Source organism: Conger conger, chromosome 11 (assembly GCF_963514075.1).
Source record: "Conger conger chromosome 11, fConCon1.1, whole genome shotgun sequence".
NCBI classification, from domain to species: Eukaryota; Metazoa; Chordata; class Actinopteri; order Anguilliformes; family Congridae; genus Conger; species Conger conger.
The window spans coordinates 42,828,801-42,855,183 of NC_083770.1; the positions used below are offsets into that span (position 1 = coordinate 42,828,801).

At 45.4% G+C, this 26,383-nt stretch overlaps 2 protein-coding genes across 2 annotated transcripts in view; both read left to right on the top strand.

The window, feature by feature from the left end:
- The window catches only part of c5 (complement component 5), a 48,404-nt gene extending 35,412 nt beyond the window's left edge, over window positions 1-12,992 (top strand). Inside the window, exons 24-43 of the mRNA XM_061261142.1 lie at window positions 454-514; window positions 1,544-1,633; window positions 2,209-2,421; window positions 2,855-2,933; window positions 3,195-3,351; window positions 3,447-3,539; window positions 3,853-4,024; window positions 6,146-6,351; window positions 7,154-7,306; window positions 8,175-8,237; window positions 8,438-8,531; window positions 8,906-8,945; window positions 9,126-9,228; window positions 9,373-9,447; window positions 9,665-9,770; window positions 10,377-10,463; window positions 11,234-11,323; window positions 11,547-11,630; window positions 11,860-11,998; window positions 12,581-12,992. Coding sequence (XP_061117126.1) covers window positions 454-514; window positions 1,544-1,633; window positions 2,209-2,421; window positions 2,855-2,933; window positions 3,195-3,351; window positions 3,447-3,539; window positions 3,853-4,024; window positions 6,146-6,351; window positions 7,154-7,306; window positions 8,175-8,237; window positions 8,438-8,531; window positions 8,906-8,945; window positions 9,126-9,228; window positions 9,373-9,447; window positions 9,665-9,770; window positions 10,377-10,463; window positions 11,234-11,323; window positions 11,547-11,630; window positions 11,860-11,998; window positions 12,581-12,725 — 2,250 coding nt within the window. The 3' untranslated portion in view covers window positions 12,726-12,992. The remainder of the gene's footprint in view (window positions 1-453; window positions 515-1,543; window positions 1,634-2,208; window positions 2,422-2,854; window positions 2,934-3,194; window positions 3,352-3,446; window positions 3,540-3,852; window positions 4,025-6,145; window positions 6,352-7,153; window positions 7,307-8,174; window positions 8,238-8,437; window positions 8,532-8,905; window positions 8,946-9,125; window positions 9,229-9,372; window positions 9,448-9,664; window positions 9,771-10,376; window positions 10,464-11,233; window positions 11,324-11,546; window positions 11,631-11,859; window positions 11,999-12,580) is intronic.
- Window positions 12,993-13,186: 194 nt separating this feature from the next.
- Window positions 13,187-26,383, top strand: part of cntrl (centriolin) — a 38,388-nt gene continuing 25,191 nt past the window's right edge. The window contains exons 1-12 of the mRNA XM_061261274.1: window positions 13,187-13,459; window positions 14,340-14,602; window positions 14,768-14,898; window positions 15,020-15,150; window positions 15,621-15,762; window positions 16,831-17,017; window positions 18,413-18,606; window positions 19,334-19,372; window positions 21,153-21,272; window positions 21,461-21,599; window positions 21,895-22,004; window positions 22,639-22,833. Of these exons, the coding sequence (XP_061117258.1) occupies window positions 14,374-14,602; window positions 14,768-14,898; window positions 15,020-15,150; window positions 15,621-15,762; window positions 16,831-17,017; window positions 18,413-18,606; window positions 19,334-19,372; window positions 21,153-21,272; window positions 21,461-21,599; window positions 21,895-22,004; window positions 22,639-22,833 (1,617 nt within the window). The 5' untranslated portion in view covers window positions 13,187-13,459; window positions 14,340-14,373. The remainder of the gene's footprint in view (window positions 13,460-14,339; window positions 14,603-14,767; window positions 14,899-15,019; window positions 15,151-15,620; window positions 15,763-16,830; window positions 17,018-18,412; window positions 18,607-19,333; window positions 19,373-21,152; window positions 21,273-21,460; window positions 21,600-21,894; window positions 22,005-22,638; window positions 22,834-26,383) is intronic.

The window sequence follows — 26,383 nt, forward strand, 5'->3', positions numbered from 1 at the left end:
TGCTCTTACTACTACTGCTATCATTACTATTATTTGTACTGCTACAAATATTACGGCTAGCGTGCTTTGAATATAACTACCACCACTTATCTTACTGCTATTAATTGTTATGCTTACCTACACAACTACTATTTTTAACCCTTAGTTTTTGTTGTAACATTAGAACTAATTCCGCTGCTACTGCTACTACTACAAGTACTCTGCTATTAATAACTTTATTACATGTTACTATGGTTACCGATGCACTAATGCGTATTTCTAAAATGAATTACATTAACAAAAGTATTATTGCTGAAATGGCACCAGTTCACATTGTAGCAGTGGGCTCTCTATTAAATACTTTAAATAGATTATGAAAAGAAGGGTTCCCTGCAAACCCAAGAAAGATATATAGCACAGGATGGTGAAAGCAGGCAGCCTTTTTGTGATGTGCTAATCTGATTTATGTTTCAGCCTGAGGGCATTAAGACTGAGATTCTAGTCGGTGGAACTCTGGATCCTCTAGGAGTGTATGGTGAGGACTCTATCACACATGCAGTACACTCTTCGAAAAAAAAGTGTTCTGAAAGGATTCTTTGGGTTGATTCCATAGGGGAACCCTTTTTTAGTTCCTTATGGAAGCCTCTGTTATATGTGAGAAGTGTGAAAACTCACAGAAAAAGAACCTTTACATAGGTAGGATTCATCTATGGAATCACAGGTTGCCTATTGGAACTATTGTTTTTAAGTGCAGCTATGGAACCATATACCTATCAGTGTTGGAGTAGAGTAGCTCTCCTTTTTATCCATTTATAAAGTTAACAATTTCAGACGTAATATATAGTTGAGTCTGATACTGCAAGTCCAAGTGCAAGTTCAAGTCACTAAATGGAAATCTAGGCTAAGCCCAATTCAAGTCACAAGGGAAAGAAATTAGTACGACTTTGATCAAATAGGAGCTAAATCAGGGGAAGTCACTCCTCATGTTTGAGTACGAGGTAGAAAGTCATCAGGACTGGCTTGGATGTGAGGTAGTGGAGGTCAGTCTAACACCCTCTGGTGTCAGCCTCCTTAGTACACACAGTACCAGGCACCCTCACCCAAACATCTTACCTTTGTCTTTTTTTACTCACCACAGTACAGTATATTGGCCATTACAGTATATCCCCTTATTACATAGAGCTGCTGTAGCTGTCATTTACACTCAGTGAGCACTTTATTAGGTATTTATTAGACTTTTGTTATTTATTTATGATTAAGTCTTATGCTACTGTAGCCAATCCACTTAGAGGTTTGATTTTGGGATATGGGAGGCCCTAATTCAGGGCCAATTGTGATTAAAAAAAACATATTATTGATATTTGTAACTTGCCCAGTTATAGAGCTGGATAATGGCTGAAGGGCTGCAATTTTTGGGCGTTAGAATATCGGCCACCCAAGCTGTACGAGTGGTCTGCTTTCATGCCTGTCTGTGGTCTTAGATATATTGGACTGTCCCTGAGTGGATCATTCAGGACACACTCTTGGTCTCATCTCATCTCTCATCTCCGGTCTCATCTGTTAGGGAAAGCAAGGAGGAGGCTGGAGTTTCAGAACAGTGTTCCCCCGAGCCTGGTGCCCAAGTCCAGTGTGGACCGTCTCCTCACTGTCAATGGTATAGAACTTCCGTCCACTTTCATTTCTGGTCTATATTTTAGTGGTTATTGTGCAAATATTCTTCTTCTTCTGGTTGTGCCACCAAGCCCAGCTTCATCTTTTAAGTGCGTCAGGATATACATTTCCGTTTTTTCCCACATTGGCAAACTAAAACATTTAATCAAATTAAAATTGAGATACAGGGTGTGTGGCAGCCATTATAAGTGAACAATATACCATGCTTCCTGTGGATACATTTTTTTAATGAAATGTTATTTCATAACTGATTTATACTTTCCATTCCATATTTCTATCCTGACCTTTGTCTCTACCTCTCTCCCTCTCTATCCATTTGCCTCATTTCCCTCTTCCAACTGTCTTTCCCTCTATTCCTCTCCTCCCCTGTCATGTTCCCTCTTTTACCATTTCCATCTTTTTCCTTCTCTCCTCCATTTCCTTCCGTACTCTCTGCTTGCTCTCTCAGTCCCTTTCTCCCTCCCAATCCCTTTCTGTCACACTCTATTTTTCTCTCCCTCATCTCTACCTCTCCCCTCTATCCACCCTGTTGTTCATGCTCTGTTGTTTCTGGTACAGGGGAGATACTAGGGGCGGTGATCTCAATCCTGAATGACCCCAAAGGGCTGCAGCAGTTGACTTCTCTGCCCCGAGGCTCAGCAGAGGTGGAGATTATGGGAGTCTTGCCTGTGTACTATGTGTACCACTACTTGGAGTCAACCAACAGATGGAACCTGATGGGAGCTGACACCATGCACAGCAGAATGAGCTTGAAGAAGAAGCTAAAGGAGGGTGGGCATATCTCTATCCTTCTTCCCATCTTTACCCTCACCATCTCCTGAAGCACAATAGTGTTGTACTCTCTAACAATGGCCACTCTGTCCTCTTTTATATGTGGCACGTAGCTTTTACTTTATTTCAAGTTGTGCTCTTTTCCGAGAGCGTGTTGTAACACTGTGATCACAGTTGTCCGCTCTCCCTCACTCTCCACCCCTCCCCCTCCCCCTCTCTTTCTCCCTTTCTTTCTCCTCCTCCTCTACCTCTCCTTCACTCTCCACCCCTCCCCCTCCCCCTATCTTTCTCCCTCTCTTTCTCCTCCTCCTCTACCTCTCCCTCCTACTACTACATCAAGAGATGAGAGAGAAGATACTTTTGTTCCTGCCTTTGCAGTATAATGTTCAGTGTTTATTTTGTCTCACGTTTATGTGTGTCATCTATAACAAAGGGATCACCAGCCTCATGTCCTTCAGGAAGAAAACTGAGCACAGTTACAGCATGTGGACAAACAGGGAGGGCAGCACCTGGTGAGTGTGCAAAACAGTCCTCTTTTCATTAAGGTGGGCCTGTTCTTCCTGTAGATCAAGGTCCCCTCACTTGAGAAGTACCTGATTGCAGACTGCAGGTGTCAAGCCCCACCCTTTGACATCCTACCCCAATACAGAACGTTGAAAGGTGGAATCGTTTTTTTAACAAACTACATGCATCACACCCCACCCATGGACATCCAACCACGCCCCTCCCGCATCCTGAAGTCAGATGTACTTACAGGTGTGTGTCTTTCACAGGCTAACAGCTCTAGTGGTGAAGACTCTGGGACAGGTGGCAAAATATGTGACAGTGGACAAAGTATCTCTGTGCAACTCCATCTTCTGGCTCATGACCATGCAAAACGAAGATGGATCCTTCAGAGAGGAATCCAACTATAAACCCTCCAAGATCATGGTAACCAGATAAAAAAGCTAAATACAGACTACTATGGATTAGTCAATCCCTCCACCATGAGTCGGTCATGATGTCAAGATTGTTGTCTCTTGCAGGGCGCAGGGGCTGATGTGACTGACAAGGCAGCCTTCCTCACGTCCTTCACCATCATCGGGATCAGGAGCGGAAATGAAAAGTGCTCGCTGCTGGTGAGGGCTTATCTGATACAGTGCCCTGTTGGAGATAATCCTCTCCAAGGTTTGGAAATTCTGCATTGCGCAGGTTTCATTGTTGGCACTCCTCCGTGGTACCGAGGTGCCCTCCGTGGTCAGCAATGGAATCCTGAACCGCGCCAGACCTGACCGTAACCAAGGGGAGGCATGTGATGGGCCAGGCCAGGAGGATTTTAGTCAATCTTGGCAAGGGAATCCTCCTCCACCTCATCACACAAGAGCGACTGTTCTGGCTGATCTGGGTGTCTGCAGTCTGTCTGTAGGGTGATAACATGCTGTTATGTTACAGGAGTTTAAACACGCCCTGGACAAAGCGGTGGAGTACCTGTACAGCACCTTTGAGAGCCTGAAGAGCGTGTATGTCCGTGCGGTCGCCTCTTATGCACTCGCGCTGATGGACCAGTCCAGCATCCCGGCCCGTCATCTGTATGAACAACTCCAGAACAAGGCCATTGTCAAAGGTATCATGGAAGAACTGGGATCCAGAGAAAATGTCACATTTCAGGGCGGCATCTCACAACCCTTTCTCACCAAAGTAATGACCTGAGTAAAACCCATGTTGGTCTGAAAGGGTCAACCAACACTATCCGACCCGGGTCCACGACCCTGCTCACAACCTGCGATTTACACGGCTTTGACATGGCCTGACTTTGGTTAGAAAGGGACTACGGTAGCATGGTTGAAAGATTACTCTACTTAGCATGGTTAGCTGACTGACCCTCAATCTTCACGTTTTCTACTGGCCCAAAATTCCAGAATCGGAACTCTAAGTCTTGCAACTGCATATTCATGTAAATGTGCACTCACTGAGCACTTTATAAGGTCATTATTAGACTTGTGTTTTCTAATTATTTGCCTTCTGCTGCTGTAGCCAATCCACTTAGAGGTTTGACGCAGGTTTGTGTGTTCAGAGATGCTCTTCTGCATACCACTGTTGTAATGTTTTTTAGTAGTGTAGTGGTTATCTGCGTTACTGTCACCTTCCTTTGACCAGTCTGGCCATTTTCCTGGGACCTCTCTCAAGGCATTTCTGCCCACAGAACTGCTGCTCACTGGATGTTTTTGGTTTTAGCACCATTTTCTGCAAACTCTAGAGACTGTTATGTGTGGAGATCAGCAGTTTCTGAGATATTTAAAACACCCTGTATGACACAAATAATCATTCCATGGTCAAAATAACATAGATTACATTTCTTCCACCAAACTATGAGTTATCTTCATTTTTGCTAGATTTGTTTTGTGACAAGGGCGGCACGGATGGTGCAGTGGGTAGCACTGCCGCCTCACAGCAAGGAGGTCCTGGGTTTGAATCCCTGTCGGCCAGGGCCACTCGGTGTGGAGTTTGCATGTTCTCCCCATGTTTGCATGGGTTTCCTCCGGGTCCAAAGACATGCAGGTTAGGCTGATTGGAGAGTCTAAATTACCCGTAGGTATGAGTGTGTGAGTGAATGGTGTGTGTGCCCTGCGATGGACTGGCAACCTGTCCAGGGTGTATTCCTGCCTTTCGCACAAAGTATTCTGGGATAGGCTCCAGCCCCCCTGCAACCCTGTTCAGGATAAGCGGGTTAAGATAATGAATGAATGAATGTTTTGTGACAGCTTTTACAAAGCTTTTGCAAGAATTGGAGAACATCATTGGGCTATTGATTCAGAAGTTAACATTGTGGGTTAAGCCCACGTAATGGCAAACTACATTGCAACCCCTAGCCGGCTGGGGACTGTATCTCAAAGCAGGATTGCTGAGCTAGCTGAATAATTGCTGAGTAAAACCGAACCACCACTTTTTACTTCTGTCCGTGTTCAAGATTAGGGAGGGTTCTGTTCTGTTCTTTACTCAGTGCAATTATTCAACTCTAAACTCTAAATGGTTCCCTGATTATGGGTATGCACTTTGCACTTTGCTGTATGTTGCTCTGGATAAGAGCATCTGCCAAATGCCAGTAAATTTGGAGTCTGGTGTGAATGGGTCATGTCAATGTGACAGCTCATGTTTATTCCCCATTGTATTCTGCCTGCTGTATTTATCTTTCTGTCTCATTCTTTGGTTCCTTCATTCTTTCTTTCCTTCTTTCTTTCTGTTTCCTGCTTTTTGTTCCAATCATTGTGACAACCTCCGAATCAGAAATAGAATGCAATGAAACTCAAATGCCCTTATTCAGAACCTAAGACATTCAGTCAGTCAGATTACCTATTATTTAATTTTATGTATTGTGCTACATGACAAATGATTATTTTATAATTTGAGGTTGCATTCTTTATTGGTTCAATTATAGGCTGACAGGTAAGGTTTGTCTTCATAATTGCCAGGAGTGTGGATGCCTGAGCACTGACGCAAAGCCATGTGTGGAAAATTATATATTTATAATTATATGAAATTATTTTTATTTTTTGGCAAGGTAACCTTCATTGATCAAGTCATTGGTATACACAGTGGGTATTCAGGACTGACTTTGAAAACCCTGCTTTATAAAAGGGTGGTCGTGCTGATGCACATGCTGCCTGAAGTACAGTGAATCTGGGTAAAGTCAAAGTTGACAAAGTTGCTAGGACAGCATTCATCTGTTCAATTCCCATTGATCTAGGTAGCCCGCCTATTGTCCGCTTCTGGGAGGATAAAAATGCCAGCCCAGATGCCTCTAAACCAAATAAGATGTCAGCACAGACTGTGGAGACCACAGCGTACATTCTGCTCACCACCATGCTCTATGGGAACATGCAGTATGCCAACCCCATCGTCAACTGGTTGACCCAAGATCAGCGCTATGGAGGAGGCTTCCACTCAACACAGGTCTCTCACAGCAGACAATGAATGGCCATTGAGTGCTAAATAACACACAGAGCTACTCAATACAATTTAGCGCTAGGCTACTGAATACAATTCACCACTGGGTTACTGAACTGTGCGACACTGACAGAGGATAATATTACTCAGGGCACAGCACACAAGACAATGTTGGGTCCATGATCAGTTTTTAACTGGTCTACTGAATTGGGTAACTCTTTAAAAACAGGGGAAAAGTGAGTAACTTAACTTTTTACTGCGCCGAAGTACTGAGCGCACATCCATTTCATGAGCACAAACCATACCAACGCTAAAGAACATGAAAACAGCCTGAACATATAGCATCAAGCTGTTTAAGACATCACCTGCGGACCTTCAATACTTCTTAAAGGCCCACGCACATATTCTTAGCGTTTTTATCTGGAGCTTTCAATTTGTGTTCCATAAATTATTCAAGTAAAGCATTTGCAATTTTGGCAGAAGTATGCATATCTTAGGGTCTAACTGATATTTTTCCAAGCTGTTTATAAAATGATTTCCCATGTGATATGACGTATGTTTTTGCATAATTATCAGACACAGATAGCTGACCACAGGAGGCAGATGAAGAAGGGGGAATTGGGCTCTGGGGGCAGGACTTTTCAAATGTGTTATGGCCACTTTAGAAAAACCAATGGGCCATGTGGCCATTTTTGAAAAAATAATTGGCCATGTGGCCATTTTACTAAAACCAGGAAGAGAGTACTGATGCATGTGGGCCTTTAAATATTTCTACTTCATCCTGCTTCACTCTTCTTGTCCTTCCTAGGACACCATCCTCACCCTGGAAGCCCTGTCAAGGTATAGCGAACTGGTCACGCACACAGAGCTGAACATGGATATCCGAGCCTCCTACAGGAATAAGGGTGACATTCAGCAATTCTCACTGTCAAACAAGCGTCCTGTGGCCACACCCATCCAGGCAAGGATCCTCCCCTCCTCTGCACTGCAGTACACAGGGAATGTGGGGCCAGGGGGATGCACATCAAGGCTCTGAGGAAGCAATACATTTGTTGGGCTGGCTGTGTCTCCTAAGCACATGGAACTTAGCGACTCGAAGATTGTTAATATGGTAGTTAAACCATAAAGAAAATTGATTTTAAATACTTTTTAGATTTTCTGATTTCTTACTTTCCCCCCAATCGCATATACACACATTTGCAAATACACTCAGTGAACACTTTTAGACTTATCAAGTCTGCTTCTAACGCCTATCCACTTTGTGTGTTCAGAGACACTCTTCTGCATACCACTGTTGTAATGTTTTTTTTATTGTAGTGGTTATCTGCGTTACTGTCACCTTCCTTTGACCAGTCTGGCCATTTTCCTGGGACCTTTCTCATTAACAAGGCATTTCTGCCCACACAACTGCTGCTCACTGGATGTTTTTGGTTTTAGCACCATTCTCTGCAAGCTTTAGAGACTGTTATGCGTGAAAATCCCAGGAGATCAGCCGATCAGTTTCTAGGATACTCAAACCACCCTGTCTGGCACCAACAATCATTCCGCGGTGAAAGTCCCTTAGATCACATTTTTTCCCCATTCTGATTGTTGATGTGAACATTAACTGAAGCTCCTGACCCGTATCTGCATGATTGTATGCGTTGCACTGCTGCCACACTATTGGCTGATTAGATAATCGCATGAATAAGTAGGTGTACATAGGTGTAGGTGTTCCTAATAAAGTTCTCAGTGAGTGTATGCGTTTGTTTTTCTTAAATTGGAATAATGTGTAATTACTGTATGTATGAGTCCAAGATTTCACTTTGAATCCTGCCCAACTTTTTCAGGTGACGAATGATGATGATGTCATTCTTGTGACCGGCTATAGCACTGGGGTGTCAGTTGCCCAAGTGAGTCACTCTGTCTTTGCTCTAATTTTTGCTTACAAACTTGTGTGATGAGAAAGAAACATTAATGCCAAACCTCTCCCCTCAATCAGCAGTTATTTCAATTGTCTTTGTTGTTGGACCTGTGTGCAAATATGCACTCTTGCTGGCTGTAAGCAGTGTTGGGAGAGATTTCTGAGAGGTTTGTGTCTCTCTGGTCACAGATGAAAACTGTGTTCTACAGCATGACACAATCCAATGAAGACTGCTACTTTGACCTGGAAATTGAGATGCAGGGACCAGAACCCGACACTGTAGGTGAGACGCACATTCATTTCATGTCTCTCCTGGACAGTTTACATTTACATTGGCAAAACATACGCTGAGATAATAAGAGGAGGTGAGGACAGGGTGAGCGTCAAGGACTGGAGGAGGGAGGTCACACTGGAGAACTGGCGGCTCTCAGGTGGGAGGTTAGAGTCGCCCCGTCGGATTAAATCCGGTTCATCCAGGAAGCAGCCGAGTTGACCTGGAGGATGATAGCTAACATCAATAATAACAAATAATAACAATAACAGAATGAAATACAGCGAAAGCCTGCATTAACACAGACATGGATCATAAATTCAGGATTTTTCTTTTCGTTGTCAGACAGGTGACAGCTCCTTCTTTTTTCCTCTTGCTCCCTCTAGAACCAATGCTCATGTCTCCTCGAATTTTTGCCTGCGCAAGGTGAGTATCAGTTTGGCTTTGTTTTTCATTTTGAGAGTGCTTCACAAGAAATGAATATTACCATCTACACTGGTGTGAACCTGAAGATGTTTCTGTTCTTAGAGACGCATAAATGTTTGTTATCTCTATTTGTGTGTGTGTGTGTGTGTGTGTGTGTGTGTGCATTTGTGTGTGATCCAGGTATAAGCCTGGTGAGAATGATGTGTACACAGAGTCCAGCCATACTGTCATGGAGATTCAGCTGCCCACAGGCGTATACCCTGTTGAGGAGGACCTGGATCTTGTAAGGCACTGATATGTTTTCTGTGTGTTTATGCTTCTGTGTGTGTCATTACATTTACACAGCAATTTCCTTTGCTCTCACATGCTATGCCTTATGATATTAAGGTATTATATGGCATTAAGGGATTGTCTTGTGGCTTCACAGTTGCAGAATTCTCTAGAATCCAGGATCTCCAATTATGAGATCCAGGGTGATCAGGTCGTTCTTCAGGTGGATAGAGTGAGTATAGCCGTGCTTATTCTCCGATTTTAGGGTTGCCAAGTGTGCGTATTTGGACTTTGGAGAGTGTGAGCATGCGTGTGTGTATTTGTGTATATGATACACTATGTATGTATGTGAGACAGTAAAAGACAGTGTGCATGTCTACACATTGTGCATATATACATACAGTATGTGTGCATGTGTGTGTGAGGTTTCATGGCTTTTGCTTTTTTAGGTTCCCTCAGAAGACTCTCTATGCGTGGGGTTCCGGATTAAAGAGCTCTTCAACACTGGCATGGCCAGCTCCTCCTTGTTCAAGGTGTATGAGTTCAACAATCCTGGTAAGCCCCAGCTGCTCACCTGCAGCCCTACCTTACCCAGTCCTGGGGCCCACAGTGTCTGCAGGTAATTGTGGTTTCCTATCAATACACAGCTAACTAAGGCTTTGAGAAGAAGGTGTATGGACTTCTTAGACGATCAATGATCACAACAAAAACCCGCAGACACTGTGGCCTCTGAAACATGGTGTTTGTGGAGTTTATTTATGTAGCACTTTTCCCAACCCAAAGACACTATACAATATCCATCCATCCATCCATTATCTTAACCCGCTTATCCTGAACAGGGTCGCGGGGGGGCTGGAGCCTATCCCAGCATACATTGGGCGAAAGGCAGGAATACACCCTGGACAGGTCGCCAGTCCATCGCAGGGCCACTATACAATATGTATATACATTTGAAACAAGAAAACACAAAACGGAAAGCACAAGCACAACAGTAGAAGAATACAGCAGCTGAATACTGTGAAGCATAATAGTGAAAGATGCAAGCTGGCAGAGACAGGTCTGGGTATATGGAAGTGCGTGTGTGTGTGTGTGATGGTGAGGGGGTGGCCTAGCAGATATAGGGGGATTGATGATATGTAATTTTGTCTCTGCGTCCTTCAGATAGCCAGTGCTTCAAGCTTTACTCCCGGCAAGGGGAGCGCAAGCTGCTTCGGCTCTGTGAGGGGGATGAGTGTCAGTGCATGGCTGGTAAGTAAATAAATATGTTATTTGTCTGACACTTTTATCCAAAGCAACTTATAGTTGATTAGACTTGATTAAACTGGAGCAATGAGGAGCAATCCCCCCTGCCCTTGCTCAAGGGCCCAACAGCTGTCCAGATCTTATCATGGCTACTCCGGGGCTTGAACCACCAACCTTCATGGTCCCAGTCATGTACATTAGCCTCTAAGCTACAGGCTGCGCCCTGCAAGGGTGGGTGATGGAAGCAAAGGGGCAAGAGAGAATGCACAAGAGGGATCTGTCAGGTGGCTTATACAAACATGCAGAATGCAATTAGCCCCTTAAGTCTCAGGGTTTTTTTTTTGCATTGATTCCTTTTTCAGTCCCTGAGCACCTAACCCCCAAATGCTCCTGACGAGCTGGTCGGCACCTTGCATGGCAGCCAATCGCTGTCGGTGTGTGTGTGAGTGTGTGTATGAATGGGTGAATGAGAAGCATCAATAGTACAGTGCTTTGGATAAAGGCACTATATAAATGCCAACCATTTACCATTTAAGTCAGTTTGAAATAGAGGATTGGGCTGTCTCACAGTTTAAAGAACTTTTAGGTTGCATTGTGCGTGTCTCAATGGGCTCTCAGTCTCTTCTCTACGTGACTGCTCTCCATTTCAATTTAAACATATAGTCCATTATCGTAGCGTTGCAATCGAATAATAGTATAACCACATACAAACAAATGACAGCCAGCAAAAATAATGGATTGATTGTAGATTTCTCTCTGTGGCTTGCTGTCTGCAGCGGAGTGTAGCAGCTTCAAGCCGGACATGGACCTCAGCATAACAGCTGATGTGCGCCTGAAGGCTGTTTGCCAAGACCACATAAAATATGGTGAGAAAAAAATATTTTATAAAAAAAACAGCCAATGTGAATTCTTGGATTCTGTAACATACAAAGTAAAAAATGTGGCTTTAGTCTACAGTGCTTACAGTAATGGATCTTTGATTTGCCCCTATATTGCTTGAGCATGATATGATTCTTTTTTAGCAGATCAGGTAGACCTGACTGCAGACAGACTGAGCCATCTGTTTATTGATGCCTTTGCTTTTCTCAGCCTTTAAGGTGAAAATCAAGTCCTTTGTGGTAGACGGAGATTTTATGAGCTACACAGCACAGATAAATGATGTCTATAAAAAGGGTAAGGAATTAAATTTTATATACGATTATGTATCTCCAAAGCAGCCCATCCTAAACATTTTTAAACTGCATGATGAAACCACAGCATGAACACACACACACACACACACACACACTCGCAGTCTTTCTCCCACACTCTCTCAAATTGAAATTGAGATTGCTTCATTGACATTTTGAGAATATCATCTGTGTGTACTGCAATAACATGTGAATGTTTTTGCACCTGGCAGATACTGAGGATGTAAAGAGGGGCACAGAAGTAACATTTGTGAAGAAGGCAACATGCACTCAGGTGCACCTGGTTGAGGGGAGTCAGTATCTGATCATGGGGTCAGAGGTCATGCAGATAGAAATGCAGCGGAGCTATGCGTGAGTGTGTAGACCTACCCTACCGTCAGGCTTTACTATACGGCCAGCACTGCTACAGCGAAGATTATGCTGGGTAAAGCAGAGGTCCTCAAGTTTTGCCATATCAAAAATATTTTTTTGTACAGAATTATGATTCCATTCACTGCAGTACTTTCTATGACTGCCTAAAATTAACATACTGTCTGAAAGAAGGTGAACTTATGAAACCTATGTCCAGCATCCACTGCAGACTGAATATAACAGCAATAAATTCATCCTATTTTTTGTGGTCTGGGACTGGGACCTGGGACCACTGATCCCAGTTCCACCAAACATGCAATATATTAAATATATAGGCTATATTTCTTTTCATCTTCTTGCCTTCAAAGACAGCGGGGTAGCCATAGGCATGTAAAAACTGAAGGCATGTAAGCCATTCCTAATGATTTTCATTGTATTTACCTGGAATACTCTCATGTCTATTAATTATATTGCAAATGAGCAGCATTTAAAAAATGAGTGCTTTAAATGTTTTGAATGTGGAAAGGCGGGAAATTCTTGAAGGCGGTGTTTGATGCATATGATCATTGCTTTGTGTTTTAGGTACAAGTACCCACTAGACTCAGATACCTGGGTGGAGAAATGGCATGAGGCAGAAGAATGCAAGGGATCGCCCTGCACAAAATTTGTGGAAATCATGGAGGATTTTGCATTTCAATTCCTGATAGATGGGTGTGGACAGTTGTAGGATTGGCCTACCTAATCTCTTCAAGACAGATATAAACCATAAAAAATGAATGATGTGTTGCACCAATGAAAAAATAACTTGTTATGAGTATTGCGTAGGCCTAAATCCATTAATATAGGCCAGTAGTATGTAGTTCAGTTGATGATACGAAACATTGAAGAATGGCTAACTATGTTTGTTCTCTGTACAAATAAAAAGGTATTAAATGTAATAAAATAAACAAATAAACAGTTCAATTACTTTGTATCATATGAATACCATACCTGATTAACTATAATTCTCTTGGCTGACATTTGTTGTTTGTGTGCCTGTACGTATCTTTCATTTACATTATAGTAGCTTGGGACGCGGTCCGCGCCGCTTTCCCACTGTGGGCGGGAATTTCAGTTTTCGAAAGGCAAGGTAGTGAGCACTGATACGCTGCCGCAAGTCACATGATTAACAGTGGGACCAAGGCCGGAAGCAAATACAGTGCAGTGTTGTCATTTGCAACTTCTTGTTTTTTTATTTGATCCGACTCCTCTTCATTTAGATAACATTTCATCGCAATTCAGTTGGATGACATGCATCAGGTTATATAGAACATTGCCTTAAGTGTAGGCTGATTTTTTAAGACAACGAGTCGGGGACGACTTCTATTGAATTAGTAGCTTGCTGTATGGTTACTATGGAAACTCTGTTAATCAAATTCCCTTACACACTCTAATAGGCTTTCAGTCCTTGATCAGCGAACTGTAAGTATCAAATATCAGTCTCCATCACTTAGTAAACCACGCAATTGTGTTAGTTAAACTGCTTTGTAACGTTAGTTAAATATTTTGCTACAATATCTAACGTTAGTTGCCGAGCTAACGTTAATCGCATCTGATCTGCTAGCTAGAGCTAGCTATCGTTAATGAACAATGTAGCTAACGTTAGCTAGGTTAGCACCAGGTTAGTTAGCCTGTCGTTAGCCAAGTTCAGATAAATTGGTTGCATGAGCTAGCCACCGACCTAATTTGCGCGTAATATGAAGCAAATGACACTAACGTTACCTGAATCACTTGTCATAAATAGCAGAGATTAACTTGGCTATTATTTATAACATACTAATAACGAGGTAATGTTAACGGTTAGATATTATACTGATGGGTAAATTACACCATGGTGTAAAATCCAGCTATGATTAGTTTGAAATACCAACTGTTTCAAAAACTAGCTTGAGCTGTTTCTTTCAGTAATTTATTGACACTGTCGCAGCTTAATTGGCCATCTTTAATGCTAGCTAGTCGGCCTCAGTGTGTTCGCTAACGACTTAATTGCCGAGGTAATTGCAAGCAAGTTAACCATTGAAGGGAGCTCTGTCCATTGACGTGCATTGAGGTTATATTTTATGTCTGGGGATGTAATGTTATTTAACTAGTGTTATTGAATAGTTGTAATATTTAACTGCACTGTCTCCAGCACTTCAAGTGCAGACAGTCAACTTTAACTTAAGGGTATTGACATCCATATTGGGTGATCCGTGTAGGAATTACATACCTTTTTATACACACACACGCACACACACGCAGTGGGAATATCTAAATGTATTATTATTGTTATTTCATTTTCATCCATGGCAAAATATTGGAGGCTGTGGGACAGTTAGTCTTTGCAGCTTCGCCAGATGAAGAAGGCAGCCTCACCGAGGGTGACACAGTGGAGAGGCACGAGACCTGATCCCAGCATGCTGAGCCCTGGTTCACCGCTCTCCAACCCGCGTAGCAGGACTCCGTCCCCCGCCCACGGCCCACGCTCCCCAGCCTCTCGGCCCGCGTTGGGGAGCAGTCTTCAGCTGAGTATGACGGAGGAGGAGAGCGAAGATTGTGCCGACGGAGAACCCCGAAGCGACATCGGTACGGAGAAAAGCTCGCATTCTCCGGCCCGCACTCTCATGGGACAGAAAACTGTGGCGTTAGAGTCTGATGAAACAGAATGCTTCGGATTTGGAATTGACACTATTAGCCATTTTGCTCGTAATTGCATTACTTTTATTGCATTGCTTTACAACTTTTTTTTAGATGAAAGGAGAAGTCCAGGTGTTCGCTACATCACAGAGGACCTGATTAAGAGGGTGACCAAGCAGGACAGTCTTGCCTTTGTACGGTCCCTCAACTTGTCACTGGCAAAGAGTGCCAACAAAAAATTCAAGGTGAGAACTAGCTTATGTCTGTCTCCACTAATACACAGTGAAGGGCTTTCAATCCTCAGCACTGTCTGACCTGGAGATCAGCTGGAACGGCACATTTTGGGTTCATATTCCTCTGTTGCAGTTCATCGAGAACCTGGAAAAGTGTGAACGGCTGCAGGTCCTCAACCTGAGTCACAACCTCATTGAGAAAATCGAGAAGCTGGAAAAGCTTCACAGGCTTCGAGAACTCCACCTGTCCCACAACAGAATCTGGTAATGACCCACAATTCACAACGTCGCACAATGGAACGAGTCATTTCACCAAAGTCCCACTGGAGAATACAGTAATACTGACGAGAATTACAGAATTAGGCAGCTCCCCACCTGTCCCACAAGAGAACCAGTCCATCTGTTTCACAACAAACTGCCAACCATAAATAATGATGTTTATTTGTAGAAATGTAATATGCAAATTGTTAATGTTCGGGTCATCTAAAATTAATAACCATCAGACCTGAGTCATATGTGTCATTGTTTTGGATTCAAATACTTTCCTACACTTTACTGAGCTTGTCTGGTGTATTGGAACCTCTGAAATGCTTGGAAAGTTTAGTCGAGCACAGAAAAAGGTTTGAATCCAACACAATTACATATTTGACCCAGGTGTAATGGAAAAGCCATTCTTGTCTTGGCGTTTGCAGTGAAACTGAGTTGTAAAGCCATTCCACCTTGCACCCCTGCAGTAAGATCGAGGGCCTGGAGCACATGGGGAGCATTCAGCACTTGAATCTCGCCGGAAACAACATTGAGCACCTTCCTCTGTGGCTGGCCAAGAAACTACGATCCCTGAACACTCTTAACCTCCAGGCTAACAACATCTGCTCGGTGAGCTTTTTAATGTTTGACTGTGACTTTTCTTCATTTATTGGTCTGTGTTTTCCTTTATGAAATCATGGATAATGAATCATAGGATGTAGGTCTCTTTGTCACATTGTACTCGAGTGACACCTCTGGTTAAACAGGCACCTACAGCATGCCTTTGTTAGCTCTGCCTGAATTACACATTCCTCCTCATTTGCACATGTACACATTCCCTTGCAAATAGCAAATCTTGCAAGTAAAAATGTAGGCCTTGACAACATTACAAGGACTGAGTGGTCCAATAGCATTGCTAACTAGGATTGGTAGCTGAATTTTAATTTGTGTTGTACATGAACAGTCGTTATGGATGATATTGTTACTATTGAACTTGGATGTTTACTTGTCCTAGAGATGACAGAAAGATCAGTTACACCATTTGGTGGCAACGTACTTGCAAACTAGGTCTGCCCAATATTCTTTATGGAAATAAGAATTACAGAACAAAACCTTGTTTGCAAAGCTGACCTGGTGAAACCTTTCAGGCAGTTCTGAAACTGTTTTTGTTTCCCTGGAGTGACCAGCCACCAGACACAGGATATAAGGCTTTTTGGAATTTTCAGGGATCGCACAGCTCTATTTTGTGTGGTGTGCAATATACACGGATAGTAAAAATTCCTAATAACAAATCTGTAAATAGTGAGGCAAAGGTTTGGTGGCTGGCAGATTTCACTTCAGAGGACACGCGGGTGTGCTCTCCCAAGTTCATAATACAGCTGACATCAGACCTGAGGGAAATAGGTCATTGCTTTGGATTCAAATACTTTTCTACACTTTACTGAGCTGGTCTGGTGAATTGAAAACTCAGTTGCACCAGGCAAGATCAATCGAGCACAGAAACCTATTTTAATCTAAAAACAATTACGCATTTGACCCAGCACTGGTTCACAAAGTGTGACTTATAACTTGGCTTTGAATTGTCTTTGGCTTCCCTGCTTCCCGATGTTAAATGAGGTGAAGACAAACCTCTGTGGATGAGCTCCTCTGTTCAGACATTAGTGACCTGGTAGCGCCCCCTCTCTTCTGGTCCTGCAGCTACACGAGCTGACCAAGCTGAAGCCACTGAAGAGCCTGACTGAGCTGCGTCTGGCAGAGAACCCGGTGTCCAACCTGCCCCACTCCCGCCTCTTCCTGATCTTTCACCTGAGGACGCTCGAGAAACTTGACGGACAGGTCATCACCCAGCAGGAGCGGGAGCTGGCCTACCAGCGCTTCCACATGGGTGCGGCTCTATTACACACTACACTTCCGCATGGATACAGCTATAATGTACTGTGCACTCACATGGATACAGCTATAATGTACTGTGCACTCACTGTAATGTACAGTGTGTTCACATGGGTCCAGCTGTAACACACAGTGCTTTCACATGGGTAGATCTGTAACACAGTGTGTTCACATAGATACAGCAGTAACTCACAGTGTGTTCCCACCGATGAGCCAAAACATTATGGCCACCTGCGTAATACCCTGTTGGTCCTGAGCGTGCCGCCAAATCAGCTCTGACTCGCCGAGGCATGGACTCTACAAGAGCTCTGAAGGTGCACTGTGGTATCTGGCACCAAGACATTAGATTAAACATTAGACATCCTTTAAGTCCTGTAAGTTGCGAGGTAGAGCCACCATGCTCCAACACGTCCCACAGATGCTCGATTTGATTGAGATCTGGGGAATTTGGAGGTCAGTGCAACACCTTGAACTCTTCCTCATGTTCCTCAAACCATTCCGGAACAAGTTGTGTAGTGTGGCTGGGTGCATTATCCTGCTCAAAGAGGCCACTGCCATCGGGGAACACCGTTTTCATGAAGGGGTGTACCTGGTGCCCTTCAGTAGGTGGCACGTGTGAAATTGACTTCCACATGAACATTTCTCTCTCTGTAAAAACACAATTCCCAACTCTTAACATTTCCCCGAGCATCACACTCCCTCCACCGGCTTGTCTTCTTCCCACAGTGCATCCTCCCTCATCTCTTCCCCAGGTTAACGGCGAACACATACCGGCAATCTATATGATGTAAAATAAAAATAAAAACGTGACTCACGGAGTAGGCGACCTTCCATTGCTCCAAGGTCCAGTTCCGAGGCCGTGCCCCTTTTAGGCGCTTTTGGTGGTGGACAGGGGTTAGCATGGGCACTGACCGGTCTGTGTCTACGCAGCACCATACACAACCATCAGTAAAATCTTCTGCGACTTGTAGTAGACAGTAGCCCTTCTGTCAGTTCAGATCAGACGGGATAGCCTTAGTCGCCCTCGCGCATTGATGAGTCTTGGGCGCCCACCACCCTGTCGTCGCTGGTTTATTCCTCCACTGTCGGTAGGTACTCACCACTGCTGACTGGGAGCACCCCACAAGCCTTGCTGCGACCCAGGCATCTCGCCATAATGATTTGGCCCTTGTCAAAGTCGCTCAGGTCCTTTTACGCTTGTATCGAACACTTCGACTACTACATGCGCCAAAGTTATGAGAGAACGCTATTTGCTTCGTGTGGTCATAATGTTTTGGCTCATCGGTGTACGTGCACGCACACGGACACACACGCACATGCTGGAGTTAAAGCTACGTTTCGGGGGCTGTACTGTGGTCAGACGTTAAACTGCTCCATGCTATGTGTGCAGAGGAGGTGGAGCGGCTGGAGCAGGATCTGGGGGCTCGGCAGGGAGAGGTGGAGAGCCTACGCGAGGAGCAGGCCATCGCTCTGCAGGGCCTGGAGCAGCAGGAGGCGCTCAACCACAGCCTGAAGCTCCAGTGCCAGGAACGGAAGCAAGGCCAGGCCGATCTGAAGAGAGAGCTGGAGACCAAGGACCAGCTGGTGCGGCAGATCGCTAATGCAAATGTGCATTCAGATTTATGCTGTACATGTTTGTGGGATGTTTGGCTAGCTGGTGGGGAGGCAACTCGGTCGGCATATGAATGCTCACGCACGTTAAGACGCACCCATTCACAAACACACTTACATCTGCATTCATACACAAGAACATGCTCGGGTACGCACACCTCCTTGACAGAGAACACACAAAGGACTTTATTGTGGTTGTGTTTCATTGTAGACAGTATTAATGCTTGTGTTTCATTATTAACAAAGTATTGCATTAGCAAGTCCAGGATTTTGAATATAGGATAATGTGAAAATCAGAACCGTGTTCTGCGACCACTAACCAACACTTCCTACATCTTTCTACTCCATTTTCTCCTTCTCTCCTTCAGTTGTCCCTTTCCCTTTCATCCTATCCCTTCCATTCTTTTCTCGCTCCCTTTTTTATGCCAGCTCTGTCCTCCGTACTACAGGCAGTGTTGAGTATCATAGTAACATTGTTATGAATATGACATCCCTGATCGTGCATGCATATCCCTGAAACCCTTTTGCCATTGTGGACAATGTTTGTGTAAGCAAAGTTGTGCCAGTCACCAGTCCGTCCACCTTCTCCAGCTTCTACTGATTTATTCCATTTCATCACAATTCTTTGCATGCAAGTTTTTTTTATTTCTCGTTTTCTCTCCTGTCTCTTCTCTTTACCGCTCCCACGCTACGGTCTCAGCCTGCGAGTCTCGCTCCTGTTCTGGATGCCGTCCGGCAGGTATCCCACAGAAACCAAGTGGGTCTTGAACCCGTGCCCCTGTGGTGTTTGTGTCCCTGCTAAATACACGTGACCCTCCTGTCCTTTCAGGTGCTCCGTTTAAAATGGCCGTCTGATGGTATGGACCCCTGTTTGTATGAGCATGCTCCCTTGCACGTCTGCCTTGTTTGTGGTTTCTCCCGGTCTAATTGTTAGCATGCCAAGATGTTCCAATAAACAAGGTTGATGTTGATGTTGATGCCTATATCTGACATCCATGAAGCATAAAAGCATGGCGATTGTGCATCGGGTTCACTCAATAGGACGTACGAAATCAGTCACGCATATGACTGGGAGACTTCCTAAGCAGTCAGGCCTGTCTTTTGGTATGTGCTGTACCATGGATTGGAAGAGTAAATCTCTTTCCATTTAAATATTGCAGTGGTCGCCAACCCTTTTCCTGGAGAGCTACCGTCCTGAAGGTTTTCACTGCAACCCTAATTTGGCACACCTGATTCTTCTAATTAGCAGCTCACTGAGATCTGAAGCTGTTGAATGAGGCGCGCTTCGTTAGGGTTGGAGTGAAAACGTTTGGGACGGTAGATCTCCAGGAATAGGGTTGGTGACCACTGGCGCATTGGGTTGCATGCAGTTTGTGAAACGCTTTCTGTTACCAGTGCAGTGTGGAGACTGCTGTCATGTTTCTGGAGTAAGGTGTGCCGTTCTGTGTGCCGTGGTACTCCATCCGAAGCTTGGAAAGTCCAGTGTGTGTGTGTGTTCTGTGCTTCAGCGGTCTCTCTGAAGCTCTGTCCAGTTGTGTGGATGAGGGACGTCTCTGAAGCTCTGTCCAGTTGTGTGGATGAGGGACGTCTCTGAAGCTCTGTCCAGTTGTGTGGATGAGGGACGTCTCTGAAGCTCTGTCCAGTTGTGTGGATGAGGGACGTCTCTGAAGCTCTGTCCAGTTGTGTGGATGAGGGACGTCTCTGAAGCTCTGTCCAGTTGTGTGGATGAGGGAGTTCTCTGAAGCTCTGTCCAGTTGTGTGGATGAGGGACGTCTCCGAAGCTCTGTCCAGTTGTGTGGATGAGGGACGTCTCTGAAGCTCTGTCCAGTTGTGTGGATGAGGGACGTCTCTGAAGCTCTGTCCATTTGTGTGGATGAGGGATGTCTCTGAAGCTCTGTCCAGTTGTGTGGATGAGGGACGTCTCTGAAGCTCTGTCCAGTTGTGTGGATGAGGGAGTTCTCTGAAGCTCTGTCCAGTTGTGTGGATGAGGGAAGTCTCTGAAGTGGAGCGTAGTCGTGGATTAGGGCACACGCTCGAGGCTGAATGCAGTTGCGTGAGCGTGCTCATGTGGCTCAGGGTGCTCTCTGAAGCTTAGCAACTCTCCGAAGCTGAGTGCTCACTGAAGTGCTGTTGTGTAAGCGAGGGCACCTTCTGAAGCTGAGTAGTGTTGTGTGTGCAAGGACGCCCACTGAAGCTGAGTGTTGTTGTGTGGGTTAGGGCACTCTGAAGCTGAGTGTTGTTGTGTGGGTTGGGGCACTCTGTAGCTGAGTGTTGTTGTGTGGGTTAGGGCACTCTAGCTGAGTGTTGTTGTGTGGGTTAGGGCACTCTGTAGCTGAGTGTTGTTGTGTGGGTTAGGGCACTCTGTAGCTGAGTGTTGTGTGGGTGAGTACACTCTGGAGCTGAGTGTTGTTGTGTGGGTTAGGGCACTCTGTAGCTGAGTGTTGTGTGGGTGAGTATGCTCTGGAGCTGAGTGTTGTTGTGTGGGTTCGGGCACTCTAAAGCTTCTTTTCCTTGCCTAGCTGAAGCAGAAGACGATGGAGCTGACCCGAGCCTGTCAGAAGCAGTATGAGCTGGAGCAGGAGCTGGCCTTCCACAAGATAGATGCCAAGTTTGAGCCGCTACCCTACTACCCAGATCAGGTGAGTCATCGCAGTCAACCGGCTGTATTAGTTACAGCATCAGAGAACCCGCTCAAACAACATTTTCACTGTCCCACACCGTAATGTCTCCTCTGGGTTTATATAAATCACAGAAATTGCCCCCGGCAAACCGTACCTCTGCCCCTCCTCCCCCACCCCACCATTCACCATTCGTCTCTTCTTCCCAGGAGTTGGAGTTGGAGGGAGGCTTGCCGGTGGAGAGCCCCTATATTGGAAAGGCACGTCACAAGAGGAACCCGTTGATACCGGAGACCACGGAGCCAGACGGGCAGCTGGGTCACACGGACAGCCACGCCCAGGTTCAAGGTATAGGGGGTGGGCCTTCATGAGTAGAGCAAGGTCATCACAATTTGATTGGCACAGCACAGGGTAGGCATAGTGTCCTTTGCCAACACATACACTGCACGTTATCTTTATCTGTAAAAAAAACACAATTCCCAATTCCTAAAAATGTCTAAAATTACTTGCCGCAAAACGATGCGAGGCTACAGCTACATTTTCACCGGCGTGTTTCACGGAAACGAATGGAGTCAGATTCCAAAGTGGCGCCCGCGCTCGCCCACAGCCGTGACGGCGGCTGAGTTTGTGCTCTTGTTGGCAGCCGAGGAGCGGCTGAGACAGCTGCAGCGGGAGCTGGAGAGCGCGGAGCAGCAGATCCTCCGGGCCAGCGCTGAGCTCCGGCAGCTGGAGGACACCATTTCCCAGAAACGAGTAAGAGCTCGCCAGGGCGCGGTCGGTCGTGCCGTAGAAACCGGTCCGGTTTCCACCCGGGAACTGGAGGCTGGGGCTTGAATCGCGTCGTGTGACCTTTCTGAACTGGACCATCCGCTATTTCTGCAGAAGGTTCATTGATTTCGTTTGATTTATCAAAGTCTGTATAAACTAGGCGTGAAAGAAAATATCCTCAAATATTCTACAGATTACTGGATTCACTTGAAAACAGTGGATTTTGGAAAGTGGTTGCACACAGTTACTAAGTATATGGGACTCCAATTTGTGAAGTACTGGTACCAAGTACTTAATGAGTTGTTGTCACATATAATTTATAATATTGCGTGCACCCATTGTCCATACATTTTCGATAATTCAATGATTCATTTTTTTTGAGTGTATCATTTGAACACAACATGAAACCCGTAACAGATCACTTTGGTCATTATTTAAACACTTAACCAAAAAATCTAGACAATTCACAAGCTGTATTTTCATCATTATTGTGTGGCCTGAGAAGTGAGAGTGGATGGAGATCCGCAGGTCATTCAGACACAGAATTGGCTGAAACGCACTCCCTGGACACGCGGGGGCGCTAGCGAGCCGCTGCTGACCGTCCCCGCTGTGTGTGCAGATCACGGAGGCGGAGAAGGAGCAGCTGAGGCAGCAGCTGCGCAGGAGGATGGGCCTGCTGGAGGAGGCGCGGGGGGAGGCGCTGGCTCTGGAGGCGCAGCTGGACAGGAGCAGGGACCAGATGAGCCGCGCGGAGGGGGAACTGGACCGGCTGCGTGACGCGCTGGAGGGCCTGGAGCCCAGCGACCCGCGACACGTCAGTACCACGCCTCTCTGTGACGCGCCCGGGCAGCCTGTAGCCTAGTGGTTGGGGTGCATGACTGGGACCCACAAGGTCGGTGGTTCGATCCCCGGTGTAGCCGCAATAAGATCCGCACAGCCGTTGGGCCCTTGAGCAAGGCCCTTAACCCTGCATTGCTCCAGGGGAGGATTGTCTCCTGCTTAGTCTAATCAACTGTATGTTGCTCTGGATAAGAGCATCTGTCAAATGACATGCAATGATACAATGGTAACACAGTTACTGTTACCGTTTCTGGTTCCGCCGCACGTGCAACATGGCTCCCATCACTGCTACTGTTTCTATAAACACGGCAGCTTCAACACGCCAATAACACGGGTCCGCCAAGTCCAACACGCCAATAACACGGGTCCACCAAGTCCAACACGCCAATAACACGGGACCACCAAGTCCAACACGCCAATAACACAGGTCCGCCAAGTTCCAACACGCCAATAACGCGAGTCCTGCACGTTCCAACACGCCAATAACACGCCTTCTGCCAGCACCTCAGGTCTCACAATACATTTCTGTCCTTGGATTTATTGATTGATTGATTGATAATACTTTATTGTCAGATTGCTCTGAAATTTGTTTTGCATCATCATTAGCACCATTTGCAACACCAAAGTCAGGAAAACAAACAAAATGCATTAATTTAACATAACATCACAATCACATAATACAATGAGGCCTTTCAATGTACATTTGGCCTGGGATTACACTCCATATTTAATTCTAGGATCAACTGGTGCACAAAAGAGTGCCTCAGTCTAACCCTATTAAATCATGGAACCCTGTCTCTGTATATGATTTAGTGAAACTTAATTCCTCTGCTCTTTGTGAATCCCATAGGCCTGTGAAATCGTCCTACAGCTAAAATCTTTACTCGGGCAGTGTATAGTGAGTGGTCTTTCAGGTGATGGGATAAAATACCAACTTCCACTGACAACTAGTCCTCCAGTGTCGTATGCCGTTTCCTCTTCAGTAGCCGTAAGGGGTGCACTGCACCCACCAATCAGGGCCTAGGCACATGCCCTCTCCTAACAGTGTCATTTATTTACTGCCAGCTTGTTCTGAGATTTCCTCTGAGATTTTCTCTGAGAAGTCCATGGGCTCTCACTGACCCACCCACTGACCTGCTTTACATTAGACTGATTTACATGATGGTGTGAACACATAATGCGTGTTGCCCCAAATTGATTGCTAAAGGCAGACTTTGTTGTATGTTTGTGAGTCAATTGGTGCCTTTGTATTCGCAGTGGTTGACAACAGTTATTCCGCCTCCAAAGCTGTCATGTGTCACACCTTCAGTTTTGTCACTTTATAATAACTTCTTTCTCGGAATTGTTCCTGCCACAGGTGAGATGGTGTTAGCGCAGGTGAGATGGTGCACAGTAAAACTCTTTTCAGTCAGTTTTCCAAGTTTGTTGGTTTTCTTCTTCTTTCTCTTAAAGTTTTTTAAAAGATATTTAGGGACTGAATCAAACTTATTTTAAAACCAGGCCCTCAAACACATGCTTTGCACGTGAAAATAAGTCGTTCCTATTACTTTTGGTGTTATAAAAATGCTCTTGTAGGCAAAACATTTCAAAACCTTAATGATGCAGGACGTACTCATATTTACTGTGCAACAAACAAGAACTTCAAAACAAACAAGTAGAACTAAAGTCTAAAAGGGGGGTGTTGCTATAGTGCCAGAGCGCGCACACAAGCTGAAGCCGATCTCTCAGGGATGGATTAAAGTCTGAGCGTTGGGGATTGCTCAGGAAGTGAAACCCAGAGCAACAGGCCATTAAACGAGGCGCTGTGGCTTTAAGAACTGCTGACCTCACTCCTCGGGGGAATCTCTTCTCTTCAGGGGCGGAGTTAGAGTCCTGGCTCACTCTCACATGCCTGGGCCATTGTCTCAACGAACCCACCCCCCTCCCCCTTTGCTCCGCCCCCTCCTGCCGGTGGGGTGCGCTGCGATTGGCCCAAAGGACTGCTTCCTGTGTTGTGATTCAAAGAACAAGGAGCTGAAGGGAGGCAGAGGGGAGAGGGCGATCGGGGAGGGAGAGGGCGAAGTTTGAGGGAGGCAGAGAGCGACTTTGAGCTGCTCTGACCCTGCAGCCGAGTGTGCGGGTGTGTGTGTGTGTGTGTGTGTGTGTGTGTGTGTGTGTGAGGGAGGAAAAGACCAGAGGAGGCAGCACGTCTGCTTTAGAGAGCATGGCCCAGCTCTAAGTTCTGAGGCAGCCGGGAAAAGCGTGAGAGAATGTGGCGATACGTGTACAAGGGTCCACTTATCTGATTCGGTGAGTACCCTGCTTTTGGGCATGGGCGGGGGGGAGGGGTTGTATTTGGGTGGGGATTTTGCTTACACAGAACTTACTTGTGAGAGGAGGAGGCAATTTTGAGAGGTCAGTAGAGCGACTGAGAAGAAAGCAGAACTTGGCTAAAAGTTTGCTTTTTGTCCATCCATGATGTCAAAGTGTTTTTTCCTCCTAATTTTGAAAACTTTTGGCATGCTTTTTTACTCTTTGGTCACAGTGTTTTTTTAAAGAAGGAAGAAGAAAGAAAAAAAAAACAGGTCTGGGATAAAGTAAATATGAAGTATAGGGAAGTTTAGGCATCTTTTAAGAAGAAGTTTTACTTCACTTGTTCTTTAAACAGAGCGTTGTCTGTTTTGTCATGTTGCGGGTAGCTATGGGTGGGTTTCTGGCCCCTGACCTGTTGGTTTCTGGCCAGGCATCGAACAACATCTGCGTCTGTTTAGACTCCTTTAGTTTCAGCAAAGTAAAAAAAATTCAGAGCCATACACCTGCAAGTAAAATCTTGAGTTTTCTTTGGTCTCTGTTGCGCAAAGGCATATTCTGTCTCAGGAGGCATGGACGGTGAGATTGTACAGAACAACCGAATTGCTGGGGGCGATTTTGGTCATGTTTTAGTGATTTTAAAGATGTTTTTCTGTGTCGTTCCCAAGTGTGGAGTTGTAATGACAGCCTGGGTGGGGAGGTAGTCTTTTGTGTGTGTGTGTGTGTGTGTGTGTGTGTGTGGTGGGGGGGGGGCAGGGGTGCTTGACGTTGGCACTGTGCCCTGGCTGAGGGATGTGACGTCACCCCCAGAACATTCCTTCCTGTGCATCACAGCAGCGTTTCTCTGCCAGCCGAGGGCTCAGCTGATAGAAAGCCAGCCTGTCCCTGTCCCAACAGCACATCTCTGAAAGGTTTCAAAAATAGTCTGAAAGCCTAAGGGCTGTCATATGAAGGCATGATGTTTTTGTTGCATGTGATCCGTGATCAGTCTGCCCCACGATCTGAAAACTAGGAGGTCTGTGGTCTCGCGGCATGTGTTGCTTAAACCTGGTCTGGAGCGGTCAGCCGCGGTTATAGCATTGTGTGGGCAGAGCCTTGTATCGGCAGATTGCTCAGGTACAGTAAGCAGCCATTACCCCTTTCTCTGAGGTTTGGGCTCGCTGGAATCAGGCTTTGAATGGGTTTAAATGTGAAGCTGGAGTTGGACTCTTATCAGTGTAAATTGTCCTCCAGTT